This window comes from Seriola dumerili, unplaced genomic scaffold (genome assembly GCF_002260705.1).
Source record: "Seriola dumerili isolate Sdu_G_001 unplaced genomic scaffold, Sdu_1.0 BDQW01000129.1, whole genome shotgun sequence".
Classification (NCBI taxonomy): Eukaryota; Metazoa; Chordata; class Actinopteri; order Carangiformes; family Carangidae; genus Seriola; species Seriola dumerili.
In genome coordinates, this window is record NW_019174384.1 from 957,181 (window position 1) to 976,982 (window position 19,802).

The window sequence follows — 19,802 nt, forward strand, 5'->3', positions numbered from 1 at the left end:
GCCCAGGACAAGAGGAAAGCTCTGGAGGAGACCAAAGCCTACACCACCCAGTCCCTGGCCAGCGTAGCCTACCAGATCAATGCCTTAGCCAACAATGTACTGCAGCTGCTGGACATCCAGGCTTCGCAGCTGCGGCGCATGGAGTCCTCCATCAACCACATCTCCCAGGTCAGAACCACACACACACACACACACACACACACACCACACACACACACTCCACAGACCATACAGCTGTGAAGAATGATGCCCCACATTTCCCACTTCTCCTCTCACTTTCACACTGACTCGGTTATTTTGAAACACAGTACGAGGCCTTCTGTAGTATCCATGGTTCCTTTTATTGGTTTATCAGTGTAGTCCAAGTCTCTGACTGGCTGCGTGTTTGGCTAAATGACTGGTGTTCTGTTGGTCTTTCTATTATGCTCTTGTCGTACTCTGAGGCTCACAAATGCATCGTAAAACATCTATATTTCCCACAGTCAGTGAACATGTTAAAGTGGCGATCATGAGGTTATAGATCTGTTTTTATAGATAGTAGTGATATCTAATATTTTCTCACCTATATCAGCCAATACTGCGCATCAATTATACTAATATTTCAGATCATATAAGGTTTATTCTGTTGCTTGTCTGATGGGGGGAAAAAAAGGACCACACAAATGGCAGATCCACAAATTGCAGCAATACAATTTATTTTTAAACTATATCAGATTTGCTATAATATATATATAATTTTGCCTGACCATTTATCCGTGATGGCTTTCCCACGTTTTTCACAAAGTGCTTTGATTTGCAAGGTGTTAAATTCCTGTCGGGTTATTTTATCCAGTACAATTTCTCAATTGGGTTTCCAGAAAATGTATTAGATCACGATGGATACTGTGATATAAACGTACATAGTGATCGCCTACACACCTATAATCAGGTCATTCCTACAACCTAAGGGCGTAGCGATAACCATCGTATTGTAGAATAAATCAAACTTTCTCCCTTCCTAACCTCTTCCTCTCTATACCATGAGGCTTCTGCCATGTGCAGGTAAATCCAGCCGCTCATCCAATGAAGGCATTAAGAGCTCAGACAAATCAAACAAAGAGCTCCAGCCATGTGGCACCTCGTAGATTAGACCTGGGAGGCATTCACCGAAGCTGGATCGCTCGTGATTGAATCCAAACTTGTCGAATAATTGTTTAAAAAAAAAAAGAGAGAGAATTTGAGTGATTCTTGTTCGTTAACTTGCTGTGCAGTGTAATGGCGGTGTTGGGTGTGTGGAATGGAAGGAGTAGTTTCCCTTTTTGGTTTTGCCTTTCCCGTGTCCTCTATCTGTGTTTTCCCTCTGACAGAGCTTCGCTAGGAGTGCCAGAAATTCTTTCAGGCTACTCTGAAGGTCAGATTTTCAGTCTAATGGAGGGAAAGAGGACTTGTGAGACTTGAGGGCTTGAAAGAGAGAGAGAGAGAGAGAGAGAGAGATCTGACAAATCAGAGAAAGGGAAGAAAAGAAATGGAAGATGGATCATGACAAGCAAAGAAAGGCGAGAGAGAGAGAGAGACCCCAAAAAAAAAGGCATATTTACCCTCCTTGAGGTTTTGAGTCAATATCCTGACAAATAACATTCAGGCAATTACCAAGGTCACCATGACGCCACCACCTGCCTCAGTCGCCATGACAACCCCCATGGGCCACATCGGAGAAGCGTTTGAGAGACAGTTAGACACGGTGCTTCAGGAGGAGTGAATGAAGCCGTGTCTTCAGTTTGACTTCTGTCTCTCTTGCAGGCGCTCGTCGCCGTCTCTCGTCTTGCGCCTGGGAAATTCCATACTCCCTACGCTATATTTAAGCCCCGTGCTTGTGCACTTTGTGTAACCATGGCGACGGCGAACTAGGTCGTGTCGCGTCAGGTCAACCGATGGGTCAACAAAGACATGTTTTCCCTCGCAGGAAGGTGAAATTAATTCGCAGCAACAACCCAAACTGAAAACTCATCCTCCTCCGGCTGATAAATCGTCGTAGCGACGAGAATAAGACGCCGCTGCTCGGATCTGTCTCATCCTTTTCGATTTGCACAACTTATCTCCGGGAAATTGTGAATGATTTAGCAGCTTTGCTTTGATTAAAAAGAAAAAAAAAAACACAGAATGCCTAATGTGCCTTTCATTCACAACATCTTCATCTCCGTCTTGTTGTTGCTTCTTTTCTTTTTTTAATGAATAATGTCCTAATGTGTTTGCCGTAATGAAGCGTATCTCTGTTTTAATAATAAAGAGGAAGGCTTGGCAGCGTTGCGGGCTGTGGGTGTGTTTTATTGCTCAGAGGTGGATCATTATCATGTTGCCCTCACTGCTCATGGATTTGAGATTAGCATTGGCCCTGGAGGCCGGTGTTGCGTTCTGCTGAATGGGTAATGGAGAGGAAAAACCTGCACCTTGTAGAGTCTGTGTTGTTTTTACAGTGGAGAGGAAAGGAAAGAAAGTTTCTCAGGTGCCAGTTCAAATATGATAAATCTCCCTGGTATGAATAAATACACTTCAGAATTTACTAGCTATTTTTTATTATTTATTTTTTTTCTGTAAAATCTTCATCCTCCGTTTCTGTCCCGACTCCTGAAGCTTTCGATGCCTCAGGATGCGGCTCTCTTACATTAATGTGTCAGTGTTTGTGTGTGTGTGTGTGTGTGTGTGTGTGTGTGTGTGGGGCGGGACGCTGCCTGGCGTCAGGGCCGTTTCCTCTGGTCTGCCCACAGTTACGTGGGGGCTCGCTCTGGTCAGGGTGTGTCTGCTTGGTGGTGGCATTTCTCCGACTGGAACTGATGCATCCCTCTGAGCTGGATGCCAAGTGTATTGTACTGTGTTGCACTGTCATACAACATGTCTTGTCTTGTGTTTCACTGGGCGGCAACACTGACGTTGAGGTCCTGGCTGGGTATTGTTTAGGGAGTGGAAAGGAAACAGATACGATGCACAGTTTGGCTCAGTTACTGGTCGTAAGAGCATTTTGTATTATTTATTTTATTTAGTTATGATTAAGAAAAGGGCTTTTAAACAACTGTAGGACTGGAACTAATGATTATTTTCTCTCTAACAACATTATTTGCTTCTTCTTTTACCCATAAAATCTCCTCCTAGAGCCCAAAGTGACCTTTTTAATTAGCTAACAGTCCAAAGTGGAATATTCAAATTACAGTCATGTAAGAGAGAGATAATGAGCAAATCTCCACTCTTTTTTTTTTTTCACTTCATTTCAGAAGCTGAAACCAGTGCAGTTTAGCATGATAATTAACTGACTTTAAAAACTGCAGATTTTAAGTTTCCAACCTTATCTATTCATTTGCAACAAAGACACAAAGATTAACTGAATATCTGAAAAAATAAACATAATTTTTTAAGTCTTCCTGCTCTCATGGTCCCTTTATGTTAATCTTGCGGCCCCTCAGAGGGGTCCCAGCCCTCAGGTTGGGAACATTTGAAACTATCCAGTAATAGCAGCGTTTTCAATCAGCTTCTGCACATTTTAAATCATAGATATTATAATTTAAACATCATTTTAACCTTTGGAAGTTTTGTAGTGTCTTTTACCTGAATGCTTATTGATATGCAGAGGATGTCGGGGGGGGGGGCTTGCCGCAGTCGTCGGGAGCAAAACATTGTGTGCATGCCTCTGTGTGTAGTTACGTGCGTGTGCGCCTGTCAGGTGTTTGTTTGCGTGTCATCTCCCCCGCTGCCCGTTGCCATTCACAACCCGGGGTCTCTCTGCAGCCCTGAGGCGGGAGGGCTGACGGGGAGAATGGAGCAGCTCGCGGGGCTTCCACCTTGTGTTGCGTGTGAAGTGGCTGCTAAGCGTCTGCGAACAGGGAGAGCTTTGTGCGACCGGCGGAAGAAAATGCCTCTCATTGAGGACCTCTCTGTGATACCCCGAATAGAGAGGGAGAATAGTGTGCGTGTGTGTGCGTGTGTTTGTGTGTGTGTGTGCGTGTGCATGTGCATGTGCATGTGCGCAGCTCCTGTGTCCTGATTATGATTATTTCCCCCCCCCCCCTCTCTGACACAACTCTCTAAAGTTTCATGGAGTCTTCTTCTCCCTCAGAATCTGATTTTTATAAAACTGAACCCAGAGGCACGAACGCCCAATTCAGAAATGATCATCGTTGTCATGGCAACGATTAAACCTTGCACGATTCACCTGAGACAGCCGAAGTCTTGTGGGGCCTGTGGCGGCTTCGTTGAGGGAGTGTTAACGCGGAGAACGAGACGGTTGAATAAAAGCAAAAACAGTCGCGTTTATTTAGAGACACTGAGACCTTTCGTGGTGAAACAGCAGCAGGTACAGCAAAGTGCGTCCATGCCACACCAGGGGTATAACAATACAATCAGCTCACAACACCAGAGTCACAGCTCGACTTTTAACAAAGTTGGATAGGAAACAAACTATGAGAGCACTTTTTTTCTTCCCCCTTAGGAGGAATAAAATAAGTTGCAAGTAACATCAAATAACCTGTAGATTATTTTTAATAATGCACATGCAAACAAACGGTTATACATTAAGCCGCTATTGTCATCCACGCTTCATAATTGCGATATATGTTATTACACCCCCCCCCCCCCCCCGTCATGCATTTCTTGATGACTAGATAACGAACAGGTTCATTGCTGATGAGCTGAGCACAAACACCTTTGACCTGAAAATAGCTAGTGACGCATTCAGATGCAGCGACACCCACATGCTGAGCTATAAATGAAAACCCGCTTTTATGTTTTGATGTTTTGTTCGCATGTGGTCAGGACCCTTTTTTTTTTTAGGGCAGCTGTCTTAGAAAGAAAAAAAAAACCCTTTGCTTTTTTTTAGGTTGTGACTGAATTCTTTGAAATCGTTGTTAACGAGAACTAATGATCAATTTTTCCATGAGTCGCGGAGGAAATGCTGCGTCACTTTAAGGCAACAACTGTGGGGAAGCTGATCAGTTAAACCGATGGGAAGTGGAAGTCTCTGCAAAGATGACGGGATAAAACGAAACCTAAGTGCAAGAGATTGAAGAGGGACAACTTTTATAGCACAAATTGATCATCTATTGGTGGTTAATCAAGTAGAAATTTGAATGCGCTTACACCCAGTAGGACAGTTGAGGATGTAGTGATAAGTGACTGTGGAAAAGGGATTTTACAACTCACTGTTTTTGTCAGCGCAGCTCTGTTTACAGTGATGTCAGTGGATTTGGAGCCGGTCAGTGTGCTGACTGAACCCAGTGACCACAGTGATGGAGCTGCACAACAACAACAACAGGCTGGATGCAGAAAGCAGCTGACACACACACACACACACACACACACACACACACACACACACACACACACACACACACACACACATATCTACCGTACACTCCCAGTTTGTTCCCACAGCTGCGTGCCTCACTGAGAAGAGGTTACTACAGTTACACAGTTCTTCTTATCTGATCACATGAGTCAGTGTGTTTGTGTTGGAAGTAGGACTCGGTTTGTGTTTGTGAGCTGTCTTTTTATTTTTCATTCCAGTCCCTTGTTCCTCGGATGAACAGTTGCATGCCGTTACACTCGGAAGTCTGTGCAGAGGAACACACACACACACACACACACACACACACACACACACACACATGCAATGACTGTCTAGGGTTGCGTCTGTGTGCTGCAGTGGTGGCTTTTTGACCTCCCGTCAAGTAAGAATGGCGCTCGTCCAAACAGGAAATGAAGCCTTATAGCTCCGTTAGTGTGTGCGTGTGTGCGTGTGTGTGTGTGTGTGTGTGTGTGTGTGTGTGTGTGTGTGTGTGTGCTCCTTGTGTTTCCTGCTGATCCCACTGCTTGCCTGTGTATTTTGGTCTCTCTCCTGCCTCTCCTGGTGGTCTCTCCCACTTGCCTGGCTGTGAAATGCTGATTTCCAGGCAGAGTTTGTATTAATGTGAATTAATGTTTTATGTATTTCCCCCCCCCACTGTTGGATATTTACACGTATTCTTCACGCCTCTTTCTTTTCTTTCATTGGATTATAACCATGTGTCTGTGTCTCTGTGGCCACATCTTGGTGCGGTCCGCTGCCTCCAGACAGTGGCTGTTTAAAGGTTAAAGACATGGGGGGGTTTGGGATTCAGAGTGTCTGGGAAATTTAGGAAAAAATGTTGGAAATCCAGTAATCTATGACTTTACATGAAATGCATATGAAGGATTAATCATAATTTATACCAGGATATTATGCTTTTAGGAAATGCATTAAATAAAATACCAAGTATGTGAGTATATATATCCTTTTTTTTTATATAGACTCAACAATTAATTAATTATAGATTCAGCAATTAATCAATTAACTGAAATAACAAGCAACTTTTAAAAATAATCATGAGACTGTGTTTTTTGCAGCTGAACCATCTTGTGCTGTTAATGGCACTGTCATCATCACTGAGCAGGTAATGAGAGACAGTAGGGGGGAGATTAACAATATTAAAATTTAGAAGGGGAAGGCAGCTTCTTCTTTTTATTCTCGTGAAATTAGTTTTCAAAACCAGGACACGCAGCACCTGGCAAATTATAACAGTTCACTTTTGATCAACTACATGATTGTCCCTGTTTTGTTTTTTTTTTGATACAGAGCAGCAAATAAATCTGATACACTCCTACCCCTGGGAAATGTGGCTAAATTATTATTTTCATTACTGATTAATCCGTTGATTAATATTCAATTCATCCATAAATTGGGACTTGAGTGGCTTTAATGTAAAAGCCCAAAAACCAAAAGGGAAAAAAAAAAACCAAGATCCTCATATGTGAGAAGCTGGAGACGGAGAACGTCTGTCAGTTTCACTAAATAGATCATTTCAACAGTTAATCACTTGTCAAAATTGGTTTCTATTTATCAGTCTGTCTTCATCTGATTGATCACCCCATTCGCTCCGTGTGTTCGTCGTAACGCCTTGAATATCAAGCGTGGCGCTGCACGCAACTCCCATCATGACTCCGTCCCGCTTGAATAGAGTTTAGATTGGAGCGAGCGATGATGTGAAATGACTGGTGACTTATGTTATTCAGTGAATCATCAGCTCCTCTGCTCTGCGGTGACTTCCTCTCCCGCTCTTCCTTCTCCCTCCTTCCTCTTCCCCACTGCAGAACATCATCATCATCATTATCATCATCATCATTACCAGTGCAATCTTTCCCACTTAACATCCTTTTGCAATTTCATCTAATCAATGCAGCTCTGTTCTGCAGATCCTCCTTGTAGAAGAGTAATGCCGGTAATTATTTGACAGCTCAGTGAAACACGGCCGGTGAGGAAATACTTAATGTGCAGCTCAGATTCAGATTTTTTTTTTTTTTTAAGTTTGTTTTCTCCATTATCCTCTTACTCTCATCTCAAATATAAACTTCAGGCTCAGTCTGAATGCTTCTTTGGCCTCAGCTCAAAGTCAGATTGGTAGAAGTCAGCCGTGGTGTTTCCTTATGTGCTGTGTTAGCAAACAAAGCGTCGACCTCGGCGCGCTGTCCTGACTGTTTTTTTTTGACAGTGTTTTGTTGGGTTTTTTTTCGCTGCTGGGAGAGCAGGGGAGACGATCTTTCCAGGGTTTCACTCCTGTCCACTCTCAACCTCCGCTTCTGGCTCCGCCGCGACACACATGGGTTGTTAGATTTACCAGAGGAATCCGGTTTTTGAGGGATGTTTAACAAGAAGCTGCCAAACTGAGAACTCCCCACGGGGGCGTTTGACCTCTCATTTTGGCCCCGGGCGCAGATGGAAGCTCCGACATGCTCTGCGTTGCACTAACAGCCCCGGCGAAGGGCCTTTTGGACAACTGTTTGACTCCACAGATGACGGGCTTCAGATGTTGCTGGCTGTAATCACGCTGAGAAACAGACCAGACAAGAGAGGCGTTTGCTCTGCTCCGACAGCCGTTTTGGCTCAGAGCGGAGTCAGGAGTGTTGGATTGCACTGCTCCCACACATGAGGCCGGACACGGTCAGAACGAGCTGCTAAAGCAGCCGAGAAGCTCGAGAAGGCGTGTGACAGGAAGTTTATTTGTCCAGATGCAGAACAAGGTGCCCTGGAGCAGTGCATTATGGGGAGGGCTTGGCTTCCCAGTTGGTCACAAGATCAACCTGAGGGGTCATGAGATGTTTGACAGCAAAGAGGAAGAAAACTTTTCTCCTTTTTTACTTTTTCTTGTGAAATACTGGAACATTTTTCATTTTCAAGCCTGTAAAATGTGTTAAAATTTAAGGCTTCAACATTATCGCAAATAGTAAATTATAATAGTAAACTGACGTCTACTTTACCACAAAAATATGAACATGTATTTTAAAACCCAAACTTGTCACATATTTAAAGGAATACTTCGACATGTTGGGAAATATGTATTTTTCACCTTCTAACTGATCAATAGCTGAGAAAATAGATCCCACTCATGTCTGTCTGTCAAATATAAGACTATAGCCAGCAGCCTGTTAGCGTAGCTTAGCACAAAGACTGGAAATGGGGGGAAACAGCTAGCCTACCAGCTCCTCTAACTAGTTAAATCAGTGCAACAAAAAACAAGTGTAAAAATGGCCGTTTTATGGGTCTTTTAACATCTAAACAAAGTCATCCATACAAGACTGTGGCCTACATACAGTTACACAGTCAGAAACTGGTAAAACTGATTTAAATCACGAACCGTTTGATCGAAGAAAACAAGTAAAGAAGACTGCGATTCAAACTTTTGCTTCTGCTACGGACACATTTTTCGTTGGCATCAAAAGAAGGGATTGAAGATCGATACCGAGCCCGATACAAAGTCCTATTCAAATTAAATATGAAAACTACACATGATTCTTGAATTCTTGAAAACATTGGCAACATAAAAATAAGTGTTTTATTTTAAAGGGTCCAAAAGAAAAAAGTTCTCCAAACGTGACGCAACGGGAAAATTCACCCCGTTAGCTGCAGACATTTCTCGAGATATTTTGTTGTTGGCTTCGTTTTCATTCCCCAATTGGCGTAAACCAACAGAACATCTAAGTGCCATGTTTAAGTTTTCGGGCTCTGGGTTCACCTCACTTTTTTTTTTTTCTTCTTCTTCTACCCATTAACCAGTAATGCAGTCCAGTGCAACCACAGGCGGAGATGCAAATCCCCCCACAGAGAAAAAAAACCCTCAAGGCACAATGATGCAACAAAGCCGCAGCACGTCTTAATGATACAGCTGAGTGGTCACATGTCGAGCGTTTTATTTGGCCCGTGTTTTCCAGATCCCACAGAAGCAGCGAGTTTCAGGGGCAGGACAAAGTTATTTCAGGAAATGCAAGGGGAATACAGTAAAAGTGTTGTAGTGGAAGCAGAGGAGGGAAGGTTTAAAAAAAGCAACTGCTGGAACACAGCGAGCATCACAAATTGTCTGAATCACAGTTCTTTAAGAAGAGATGTCCGTGTCCTCATCGGGGCCGTCTTCACCTGTCAGCAGCTCTAGGGGAGTATTGTGGTAAATCCTCTCGCATAGTAATCCTGAAACTGAGGGTTCAAATGTGTTTAACAGACATGTGCTTTCATAGTTATTATCTCCTCGTAATCCCGCAGAACAAGGATGTCCAATTCCTGGACGGCGGTAAAGACGAGCTTATCTTAAACGACCTTTTTAATAAGTCTCTCTGCCACGTCGTGTTTGGAAAAAACCATGTGCAGTTCTGGTTTGTGATACTACACGAGAGTAAAAATAGTTCCCCGTCCTTTATGTTCCTGGACAGCGTACCATGTGAAATGAGTAGTTTTCAGTGTGTGTGTGTGTGTGTGGCATCTCAAGAGGGGCTCGATGAAGACGTATCGCTGCCAGTTCGTTGAAACATTTTTGTTTTAAGTCTTATAATCATCCACAGTCGAGCTCTATCATTAAGCATTGGCACATTTGTCTGGTCTGGCTTGCCACACATGCACATAGACACACTGGTATGTAGGGTGTGTTTGTCTAGTAATACGTTGTTTTTTTTCTTCCCCCTCATCTTGTGTGTGTGTGTGTGTGTGTAAGCAGCACCCAGTTCAACCCTTACTACGCCTGTACCCTACATGCTGTGCAGCTTTTGTGTTTGTTTGTGCGTAGCTGGCATTTTATTGAGGATATCATCCAGCCTGCCAGAGTGCTGAAAGGGCTGTTTTTTTTTTCCTTCTTTTCTCTCCAGCATGTGCTGAAGTGAAACTGGCTGTCTCCATATCATGTCAAAGTCTACAGACGTGTTCTTTATTCCTCCGCGCCGGCGACAGCCAGAGCCGGAGGCATTAAGTTAAACGGGCTGTCCGTCACATCACATGTCGCTTGTGAACGTAAAAATATCTCTGTGACGCCTCGAGCTTCAAATTTGCCTGAAACATTCATTCGGACTCGAGGATGAACTGATTTTGGATTTTGGTGGTCAAAAGGTCAAAAGGTGTAAATCAGTATGAGAGAGAGAGAGAGAGAGAGAATCACTGCAGAAGGAATCTCAGCTCTGCTGTGAGTCTTAAAGGATGCTGAAAAAAATGACATCAGTGAAAGAAATCAAAACACATGCGCTAACACCTGATTTATTGTCTAAGCTTTCAGTCAAACAGACTTTTGTCAGAGCATGAGGCATATACCAAACACACACACACACACACACACACACACACACACACACACACACACACACACAATACACAATGGAGGAAGAGTCATCGTTAATTAGCACACTTGAGGACTTTTCTCAGTCCCAAATGGTTAAGAATATAACACATTTTACAAAAAAGGCGTTTCCCTTGAAGTCTCCTTCATATTTGAGTTGTCTCGATTATAGTAGGTTTTCCTGGAAAATCAATGAAGGGATTGTTAAAATAATCAGTCAGAAACATCTTGTATTTGGCAAAAATCATGTAAAAAAAAAACATAAACAGAGTCATAAATACCACAATAATCTTGTCAATTAGAGAAATTATTACTACTACTACTACTATTATTACAGCATCCTTAATGTGGCACCTCGGACAGGCAAATAACAGATAGAAACCTGAGACCAAATGCATCCACAGACTGTCCCCTGATCAGCAGCGACTCTGTCCAGAGAAGCTGGACTTTGACATCACATCACCTCTCTGGTGGTAAACATGTCAGTGTTTTGCCGAGTAACATGATCTCACTTCTCTGGATTCCTGGGTGTTGTAGTTCAAACAGTTTTTTAAAGTGCAGCTTTAACCAAAATGGCAACAATCTGGATTAAAAAGGGAAATAAATAAATCACAAATATTTAGGCACTTGTTGCTACTAACAACACAACAAGAAAGCTCTCATCGTGGCAACCGCTGCGCTGACTCACCCCCGTTCACCAAAATGGGAAGAAGTTCTCTCCAGATCTCTGTGACTGGACTTTTTGCTCCTTTCTGTCTGGCTACAACGTGTGAATGACGACGATGGTGTTGGCAGCTTTTCCAATGTATGACCTAGATCCTGAGTCTAGTCGTATAGGTGCGTGACTCTTCTGTGGGTGTGGGGAGAATTAGGGTGGAATTGGAAGGGATACAGAAAACACAGATCTAAAAGGATGCAAAAGAAGAGTTGAGTAAGAGGGGAATAGTTGAGGATAAACGGAGGCGGACTGGAGTTCAAACACGGAGAAAGGCAGCAAGAAGAGGAGGCCCTGTAAATCCTAAAAGCCTGTAGCTGATGGGGAAGCCAAACAGCGGAGCCAAAACTGCTGGGGGAAAACTGCTGCAGACCTCAAACATATGGGTGACAGCGAGTAAAAACACATGTGAATCGTCCACCTTTCAGTTCAGCAAGATGCGTTCGGAAACACCTTTTGGTGCCAGTTTAAAAGTCAGTAGAAGCAGAAAAGACGGGGTATTAAGTAGTAGCCATTGCTAAGATTGCTTTATGTGGTCGGTCAAACAGGGGTCAAGTCAGAGTGTATTTAAGGCTCTCTGGGATGCGACCGCTCGTTGGTTGGAAGTTTGTACCCCCCACTTGTCTATAACACGGGCCCGCGCTGTTACAACAGGGGCCGTCTTCTTGGCATAGAGGAAGGAGATGAGCTCACACGACCACAACGCCGTCTCACTTCCACCCTCTGCCAGCTGCAATGATGTTTGTCCACATGCTGTTCTCTGATAAAAGTTCAGCCGAGGCCAGATGCTTTTTTCCCAGTTTAGCTACCACGGTTCAGCAGCAGTTCTCTCGTTTCTGCCGGTGGTTTGTAGTGAAACTTCTCCTCCTCTTTCACCCGCTTCCTCATAATATTTTTAAAACAATGCTCACATGCCGATGCCTTGACAATGATCTTTATCCCAGCCAGAGAAGTCGTCATGAGGGTCAAAGCTTTGTTTTCAGAAGAAAAACCAGACCTGGAATGATAGAGCTATTCCTGTCTCCCCTTTGAATCCTCTCTCATAGCCAATCATTGGACGCCATCACTGCCCTGCAAATGGAGGCCAAATAGACTGATTAGATTTTAGCCCAGCTGTTCCCAGATGATCACGATTTATGACAGTTTGAAACTTGAGCATTATCCTCTGAGCTGTGGAGTGAAAACCCCAATCCTAGTTGGAGCTCTTTACACACTGTTTGAATTTGAAGTGCTGCTAAAAATGCGATAGTGTGCTCGCCTCACTGGGAAGACTTCGTCACTGCAAGTTGTGTGTTTTTTCTTTTCTTTTTTTTTTATTTCTTTTTAGTATTTAAAGCCTCTCGTGCTCTGGCAGCCCAGCTCAGGTTAAAAAAGATGACTGTAGTCAACGCTCTGTCATCCCTCTTAATTCAAACAGACACGACGGGGGCATTGGAACAGAACGGATGTTTCCCTTTTGTATGGGGAGGTCTCTGTGGGAGCAATTATGTATGAGCAACTTTGCCTGTTATGAAATATTGATTTCTCTTCTCTTTTTTTTTTTTTTTCTTACCTTTTAATGTAATTTTGAACAATCCACCCTCTTACACCCTTCGTGTGTCCTGTGTAAGAATCTGCTTCGCGTCGTTCCTTATAGACGCCCTGGAGTGCTCTCGGGCCTTATAGACTTGATATTGTCCAGAGCTTGACTGCACCGTACTTGACCACATGTAAGCCGCAGCGAAAGAGTGCTGTTCATCCCCCCCCGGCCCGGCTCCGGGATGAGTGACACTTGAGGGCTAAGTCGGCACATACAGTGGAACAGTGCAGCATAAAGAGACAGAGCTCAGTCCGGCTCCAGATCCCCGTGGCATGAAAGGAATCCTCTGTTGGCGCTGGTCGCTGACTCCCCGCAATCCAACCCCACCCCCATGTGAGAGACCGGCGTTTTACTGGTCGGCCCCTCAGCAGACATTGCGGCCTTTCATCTTCTCAGAGGAAGGGCAGCTGCTCCTGGGCTTCTCCTCAGGGTGGGAGCAGGGGATGTAAATGCAGCGGTCTGCAGGAAAGATTCGTACGCGATGGTCGATATGGATCGACCGTCACGGCTCTAGAGTAGCAGAAAATTAACCGTCAACTGTTTTGTTTTGTTTTTTTGTTATATATTGATTTAATCATTTCAGCCGCTTATCAAACATGGTGTATATGTCAGCCAGTACAGAACGGTGGCTTATTGTCAGCTGTAAAAATGTCCTGCTCTCACTGTGTAGCCTGGTCACACACTCGTCTAAGGGATCCTTATCAAGATTCATTCAAGGCTCATTTGCGTCTAAAGAAAAATTACAACCAACATGTCAGATCTGTTTAAACTTTCAATTACTTATATATAATACAGGTCAGGCTACAGTTAGTTGCAGCCCTTGGATGATCTGGGAATGAAATAAATTGACTATTTAAAGGCATTCCCTGTGGCTGTTGATTTTTATTTAAAAGCTTTGCTGAGTCAGACATATATTCGGATGGTTAAAGTTGCATTTCACAACATTTTGTGGAAAAAAAAAAGTCTCATCTTGAGCCAGAAACATCCTCAAAAGGAGAAACTTTAAATCCATTGATTAACTTGTGCTATGATTCCTCTTTTGGCTGCAGGCATCCAGCATTCGCTTGATCAAAATAAGAGTTATAGGATGTCTGAGTTCAGCTGGGGAATAAGTTATATTTGTCAACTGTGTGCAAAGTTTCCTGAAGAGCTTTAAAGTAATTAGAATTTTATCTTTTTAGAGAAGGCCGGGTAATTAACTGAACATTGGTGCAATTTCAGTAGAAAAATTTCTCTTGGTCTCCAGAAGCATAAATAATGCATCAGGATTTGTCCCTTGCGTTTTTACAAAAGAAAGAAAGAAAAGGAAGTTTTCTGATAATAAAAATCAGTGAGAGTATGTACACAGTCGACTTCATTTTATCCTTCTGAAATAAGGTTCTCAGCTCTCTATCTTACAGTATGTTCTCATGGTTGTGTATATTTTTCCGTTAATAATTATCTGGATCGACTTGTTGCATTTAGGGACTTCGGGGGCAGTAAACTCTTTCCAACCGATTAAGTTTTTGATTTCATTAATGTGCAGATAAACATGCCTCAGTCATTATTCCGTCCAGGATCTGGTTTGTGCAGCAATCGATTTTATTAGTGCGCACTGGAGGTTGTAAAAAGATTAAGACCCCGGTGATGAAAAGCACAACCTCCATGATTCAATTAAACCTTCTTAAGCTGCTGTATGACGAGTTCATTCAGTCCCAGAGGGTCCCACCACCTCAATCACACCCTCCTTCCTCTGTCTTCACTGTGTCACTTACAGACGGTGGACATCCATAAAGAGAAGGTGGCCCGGCGGGAGATCGGGATCCTGACCACCAACAAGAACACGGCGAGGACCCATAAGATCATAGCGCCGGCTAATATGGAGCGGCCGGTAAGGTACATCAGGAAGCCAATTGACTACACTGTACTGGACGACGTCGGCCACGGCGTGAAGGTGAGCAGATTCCTCCTGATTTTTGCCTGTTTTCAGATCTGTTCTCTGGTCTCCGCTCGGTCCATCAGTTCTTCCACTTTCTTCTTCCTCTACATCTAATTTACTTCCCTCCCCCTCCACCCTCCTTTTCTTTCTTGCCAGAGGTACTCCTATCTCCCTCCTTCTCTTTTCTCTCCCACTTTGACTCGCTTACTCGCTCATACTCCATCTCTTGTGCTTTCTCTTTCATCTTCAGAAAGCCCCCCCCCCCCCCTCCCTTCCTCTGACCCTACAGGAATATGTTTGAGCGTGGGTTGGTGGGAACGGGTTGGGGGTTGAGATGAACTAAAAAAGCGATTACATCATGTAGCTTTCAGAAAAACGGCTCTATTCTTAGAGTGTCGTGAAAATGGCGAGTGCAGGGAAATTTGCGAGACGTTTTTAAAGGCACTTAGGCCCCGTCCGCTCTCGTAATCTCCTCATTGAGTTTCTCCAAACCTTTGCAGAGGAATGATGTTGGTACAATTTGATTTGTAGTTTATTTTCACATCAGTACACAATCTGAAGGGCGGTAAAGAAGCTGATTATGATCTGATATACTCAGATGAACTGAGGGGCGACAGTTTCCCTTCCTCCCCGCCATTAGGGCTCGCTTCAGGGGTCGCTGGGTCGTCCCGACAGTGGTGGTAATGACATCATTTCCAGACGGCCGCAAGCATTTTTGGCGATCTCCATCCTCTCTCTCTCTCTCTCTCTCTGCCCCATCAATCAGCCAATCAATTGCAGCTGTCAGACAGATTGGATTAGAGGCCCGCCATTACCATCACATAGTGTTAGAGGCATTGATAAGGCAGGATAAAAGCCATTGTGCCACTCTCAATTTATTGTGTAGGGAATTATACTGGACCCTTCTGTCATGGTGAAAGTGTGCGATGGCTAATGTGGAGTGAAGCATTTTAAGTGGGTGCGTTTCCCACCAAAGAGAGCAGGCTGGCACGTATTAGCATGAACAATTATGTACTTGAAACTTTTACAAGGACCTTGTTTTATTAGATGCAATAATCAATCCTCATTAAATCAAGAGTTCAACATTTTCACAAATGTGCCAGAGATGAGAAAACTGCTCTCATGTTTCTATGGTAAAAAAAAAAAAATAAAAAAATTGGAGGCTGTTAGCTTAGCCTAGCTTAAGGACTAGGAAGTAGTAGAGGGAAACATTACAGCACCTCTAAAGATGAATAATCAATAAATTAAGTTATTTTATGTGCTGAAAAATAGTTAAAGCATGAAGCTAACCATAAAAGCAAAAATGAGTAGCATTAATAATGAGCTGTAGAGGTGGTTGTAGGCAGATTTAAGAAGCCGTTAGCTGTTTACCCTTCAGGTGTTTATGCTAGGCTAAGATAACAGTCTCATGGCTCTAGCTCCACAGTTAATGCACAGATATCTAACTCTCAACATTTCAATACAGGATTTCTGTGTAATTATGTTGCATATATATATATATATATATATATATTTATAGTATATTTTTGGAGATTTATTAAACTATTGTAATTTTGCTGTTTGCGGAAAGCAACAAAGCAGAAGTTCTGAACTGTGAAAAAGTTAATTTCATACATAGATGGAAGTGTTAATTAAATCAACAGATTATGTTGTTGGCAAAACAATCTCACCTCAAGGTTCATTTAGTAGCTGTTCTGGAGCTATCGATCATATCGCCTTATCTTCATCTGCAGGTCGAGTAGACTTGTAGTTTTTCTCTGAGCACTAAAAGGATTTTATCAACATGACAACAGGGCAAACTACACGTGGCGTTGAAGATCATGTGCTATTACAAAACTGCTGAATGGACTCTGAGGTGAGAATTGTTTTTGCAAAATGTTGTTTCCAAGGTCAAGGATTTAATAATATTATATAAAACAAAATCACAACGAGGTCCTGACTCCTGCGTAAGAGTTGCTCAGAAAATTAGGATAGCAGAATGCGGCTGCTGAAAATCACCGTGCTTCATGGCTGTTCTGAGACTGTTTGATGCATCTATTTTAAGAACATGAGGTATCACTCTGGGCCTAATCTCAGTGGATTTTCTCCCTTTTTAACTGTCTTTAGACATGCTGCATTTAGTTAGTGAATGTATTGGGAAACACACACACACACACACACACACTCCTGCAGCAGCCCTACATCACTCATCCTCCTCTCTCCTATGCATGTCACAGAGCCAATCAATATTTAACATCAATACCCCATAGTAATCATATAGTATCCTGTGATGGCTCCTGTCAGATGCGCGGCTTGTATAGAATACCTATAGCCACGGTGTACTTACTGACCAGAATCAATACATTAATGAGAGTTTAAATCATGTGTATTGGCTCCAGTTAACTGTGAAAGTCGCTGCCTGTTTGCGTCGGCCTGAATTGGTTTTATAGCCTCACACTGTGTTTGTATAGTTAAACACCAAGCTGTAATAGAGAGAAGAAACATCATGTAGCCCTCATATGCATTATTGAATAGAAGTCGTTCTCAGATCTGACAGAGAGAGAGAAGAAGAGGAACTGAGAGAAAAGAGAAGGTGGAATTCATCCAGTAGATAATCTGATTCCTCTCTGAACGCTGCAGCGTTATATCAATAAATCAGCCGGGCCACATCTGGAATCTCACACAGCCGACAGATCAGGGTGTTCCCTCCTCTCAAGGCGCTCTGACAGTGACATGATGCTTTTTAGCATTAATGCGAAAGATGAGATTTATTCCTCCAGTCAGCTGATGCTTAATCTAGTCAGCGGGGCTTTCAGGAATCCAGGGACGATGATGTCAGGTGTTTGAAGTTAGATAGCAATCCCTGGATATTTTGCCTTCTGTCAGTCATGAGTTTCTAAGATTTATTTAAAGGAATAGTTTTGTTTTTTTGGGGCAATTTTGATATTTTTCTTACTTGATTCAACGAAGTAATGACCAGTTTTCTATATTTTGTGTATGATGTTTGGAGGTCAGCAAGAGTTTTTCTTTAAATTATAATCCTGAAGACTTCACGTGGTTGATTTGGGGGACACATGGTTACTGATGATAACATCAAGTGTGTTATAATACTGCAGCAATAAAGAGTGTTTGGTTTGTTCTGATAGAGTGAAACGAGAGTGAAGGGTAAGAAATGAGGCTNATATTTTGTGTATGATGTTTGGAGGTCAGCAAGAGTTTTTCTTTAAATTATAATCCTGAAGACTTCATGTGGTTGATTTGGGGGACACATGGTTATTGATGATAACAACAAGTGTGTTATAATACTGCAGCAATAAAGCAGTGTTTGGTTTGTTCTGATACAGTGAAACGAGAGTGAAGGGTAAGAAATGAGGCAGATATAACAATTTCATTCAATCAGTAGATTTAATGGCTATTTCTGGGAAAAGAAAACGCCAAAATCCGACCATAAATAGTATCAAAAACGGGGTCTGATTGCATTAAAAATCTTCAGGATTATAATTTTAATTCTAACCAGCTAATTAATGAACCTGTCAGTCACATTATCAAGGAGCTGACGGTGACGTCACCGAGTCAATTTACGCGTTTGAAATTCCTGGTTTTGAGTTTCTTGAAGATTTTAAACACAGAATAATTACACACGTGTGTCACACCGGTCAGAACAGCTAGTCACTGTGTGTTCGTCAGATTGTTTTGGGAGGGGATGTGTCCTTGATGACCACCCAGACCTCAGGAAGTGTTTGTCTCCTTTAACCCGACAGACTCACCCAGCTCTGTCAGACTGCAGCGCTCTGGATTTTCACCCCGGCTCCACATGCTAAGCCTTTTTTTGGACTTGATAATGACCTGTCTGTCTGTCTGTGTGATTCAGCTCGGACGTTACTAAAGCATTTCCACGCTGCCGCTCGGGTTTGTGGAGCAAGGGCAGAGATACAGCCGTTGCCAGGAAGATAAGCGGCGGCTGTAGTAGGACTTGGCACTTCCAGTTTGACCTAGATTGTAAATTGAATCTCGCCCAGCTCTGATAACCCGTGGAGAGTGAAATTTGAACATGAAATTTCCCATTCGCAGCTGCACTTGAAGGTGTTTTTCTGTTTTTTTTGTTTTTTTGTTGTTTTTTTAAAGGGGCAGAGATCACTTCACACTGACCCACGCTGTGAATTTTGCTTTTGGTTTCATTCTCTCTCTCTCTCTCTCTCTGTGTTTCTCTCTCATGGTCTTGTGATGCTACGATGCTTTCTGCAAAGGCCACTGGGGACGCTGCATTATAGATGAGCCACTTGACTCTGCAGTTGTCAAACTGCAGATCAACCCCACTGCTTCGTTGGCTCTGTATTCTCTTTGACATCAGCCCACACAAATACCAGGGTGCTTATTTATCGCTGCCAGGAGTGAGATCATTTGAAACCATGAAAATGTACCTAAAAAAAAAAAAAAAGACTCAAATGAACAGAAATGTGCTCTGTAGGCTTATTTGAGAGACAGCTGTGTTTGATCTACAAAGGTAAAGCTCCTAATGACAGGCAGTCTCAGAGACCCTGTTGACATAAAACCGGTTTCACTTGTGCACAATAGCCGCGAAGCATCAGATCGCTGAGATTTCCTTCCACTCTGACTGTGGCGCTGGGTGTGGTTCTGTAGGTCTGAGGGACGAGAGCAACAGTCAGGAGGAGGAGCCACTGCTCTGGTTGTATCGCTGCTGAACCTGCCCAGGTCTTACTAAATGTTTACTCAGTGTAAATAAAACCAGGGAGTCATTTTTCTCCTGCTCACTTGTACTTTGACTTCTGCTGATCCGTTCAGACATGGCCATTTTGACATGCCCTCTCTCTGTCTCTCTGTTTTTTGTTTTTTTTCTCCCTTTGCCCACACTAAGTGGTTAAAAGCCAAGGTAAGTCTGCTTCGTCACATGACCCATTTTTCCTATAATATATAATTGATAGATTTGTCGAACTCCCCTTTCACAGCAAAACCCCCCCCCCC

At 43.0% G+C, this 19,802-nt stretch overlaps 1 protein-coding gene across 6 annotated transcripts in view; it reads left to right on the forward strand.

Moving 5' to 3' along the window:
* The window catches only part of abi1 (abl interactor 1), a 53,323-nt gene that overhangs the window by 11,630 nt on the left and 21,891 nt on the right, over window positions 1-19,802 (forward strand). For 4 of the 6 annotated variants that reach the window (XM_022748774.1, XM_022748773.1, XM_022748770.1 and 1 more), the window contains exons 2-4: window positions 1-168; window positions 14,679-14,855; window positions 19,696-19,710. In XM_022748774.1, coding sequence (XP_022604495.1) covers window positions 1-168; window positions 14,679-14,855; window positions 19,696-19,710 — 360 coding nt within the window. The remainder of the gene's footprint in view (window positions 169-14,678; window positions 14,856-19,695; window positions 19,711-19,802) is intronic. The other 2 variants (XM_022748771.1, XM_022748775.1) reach the window with 1 other exon arrangement.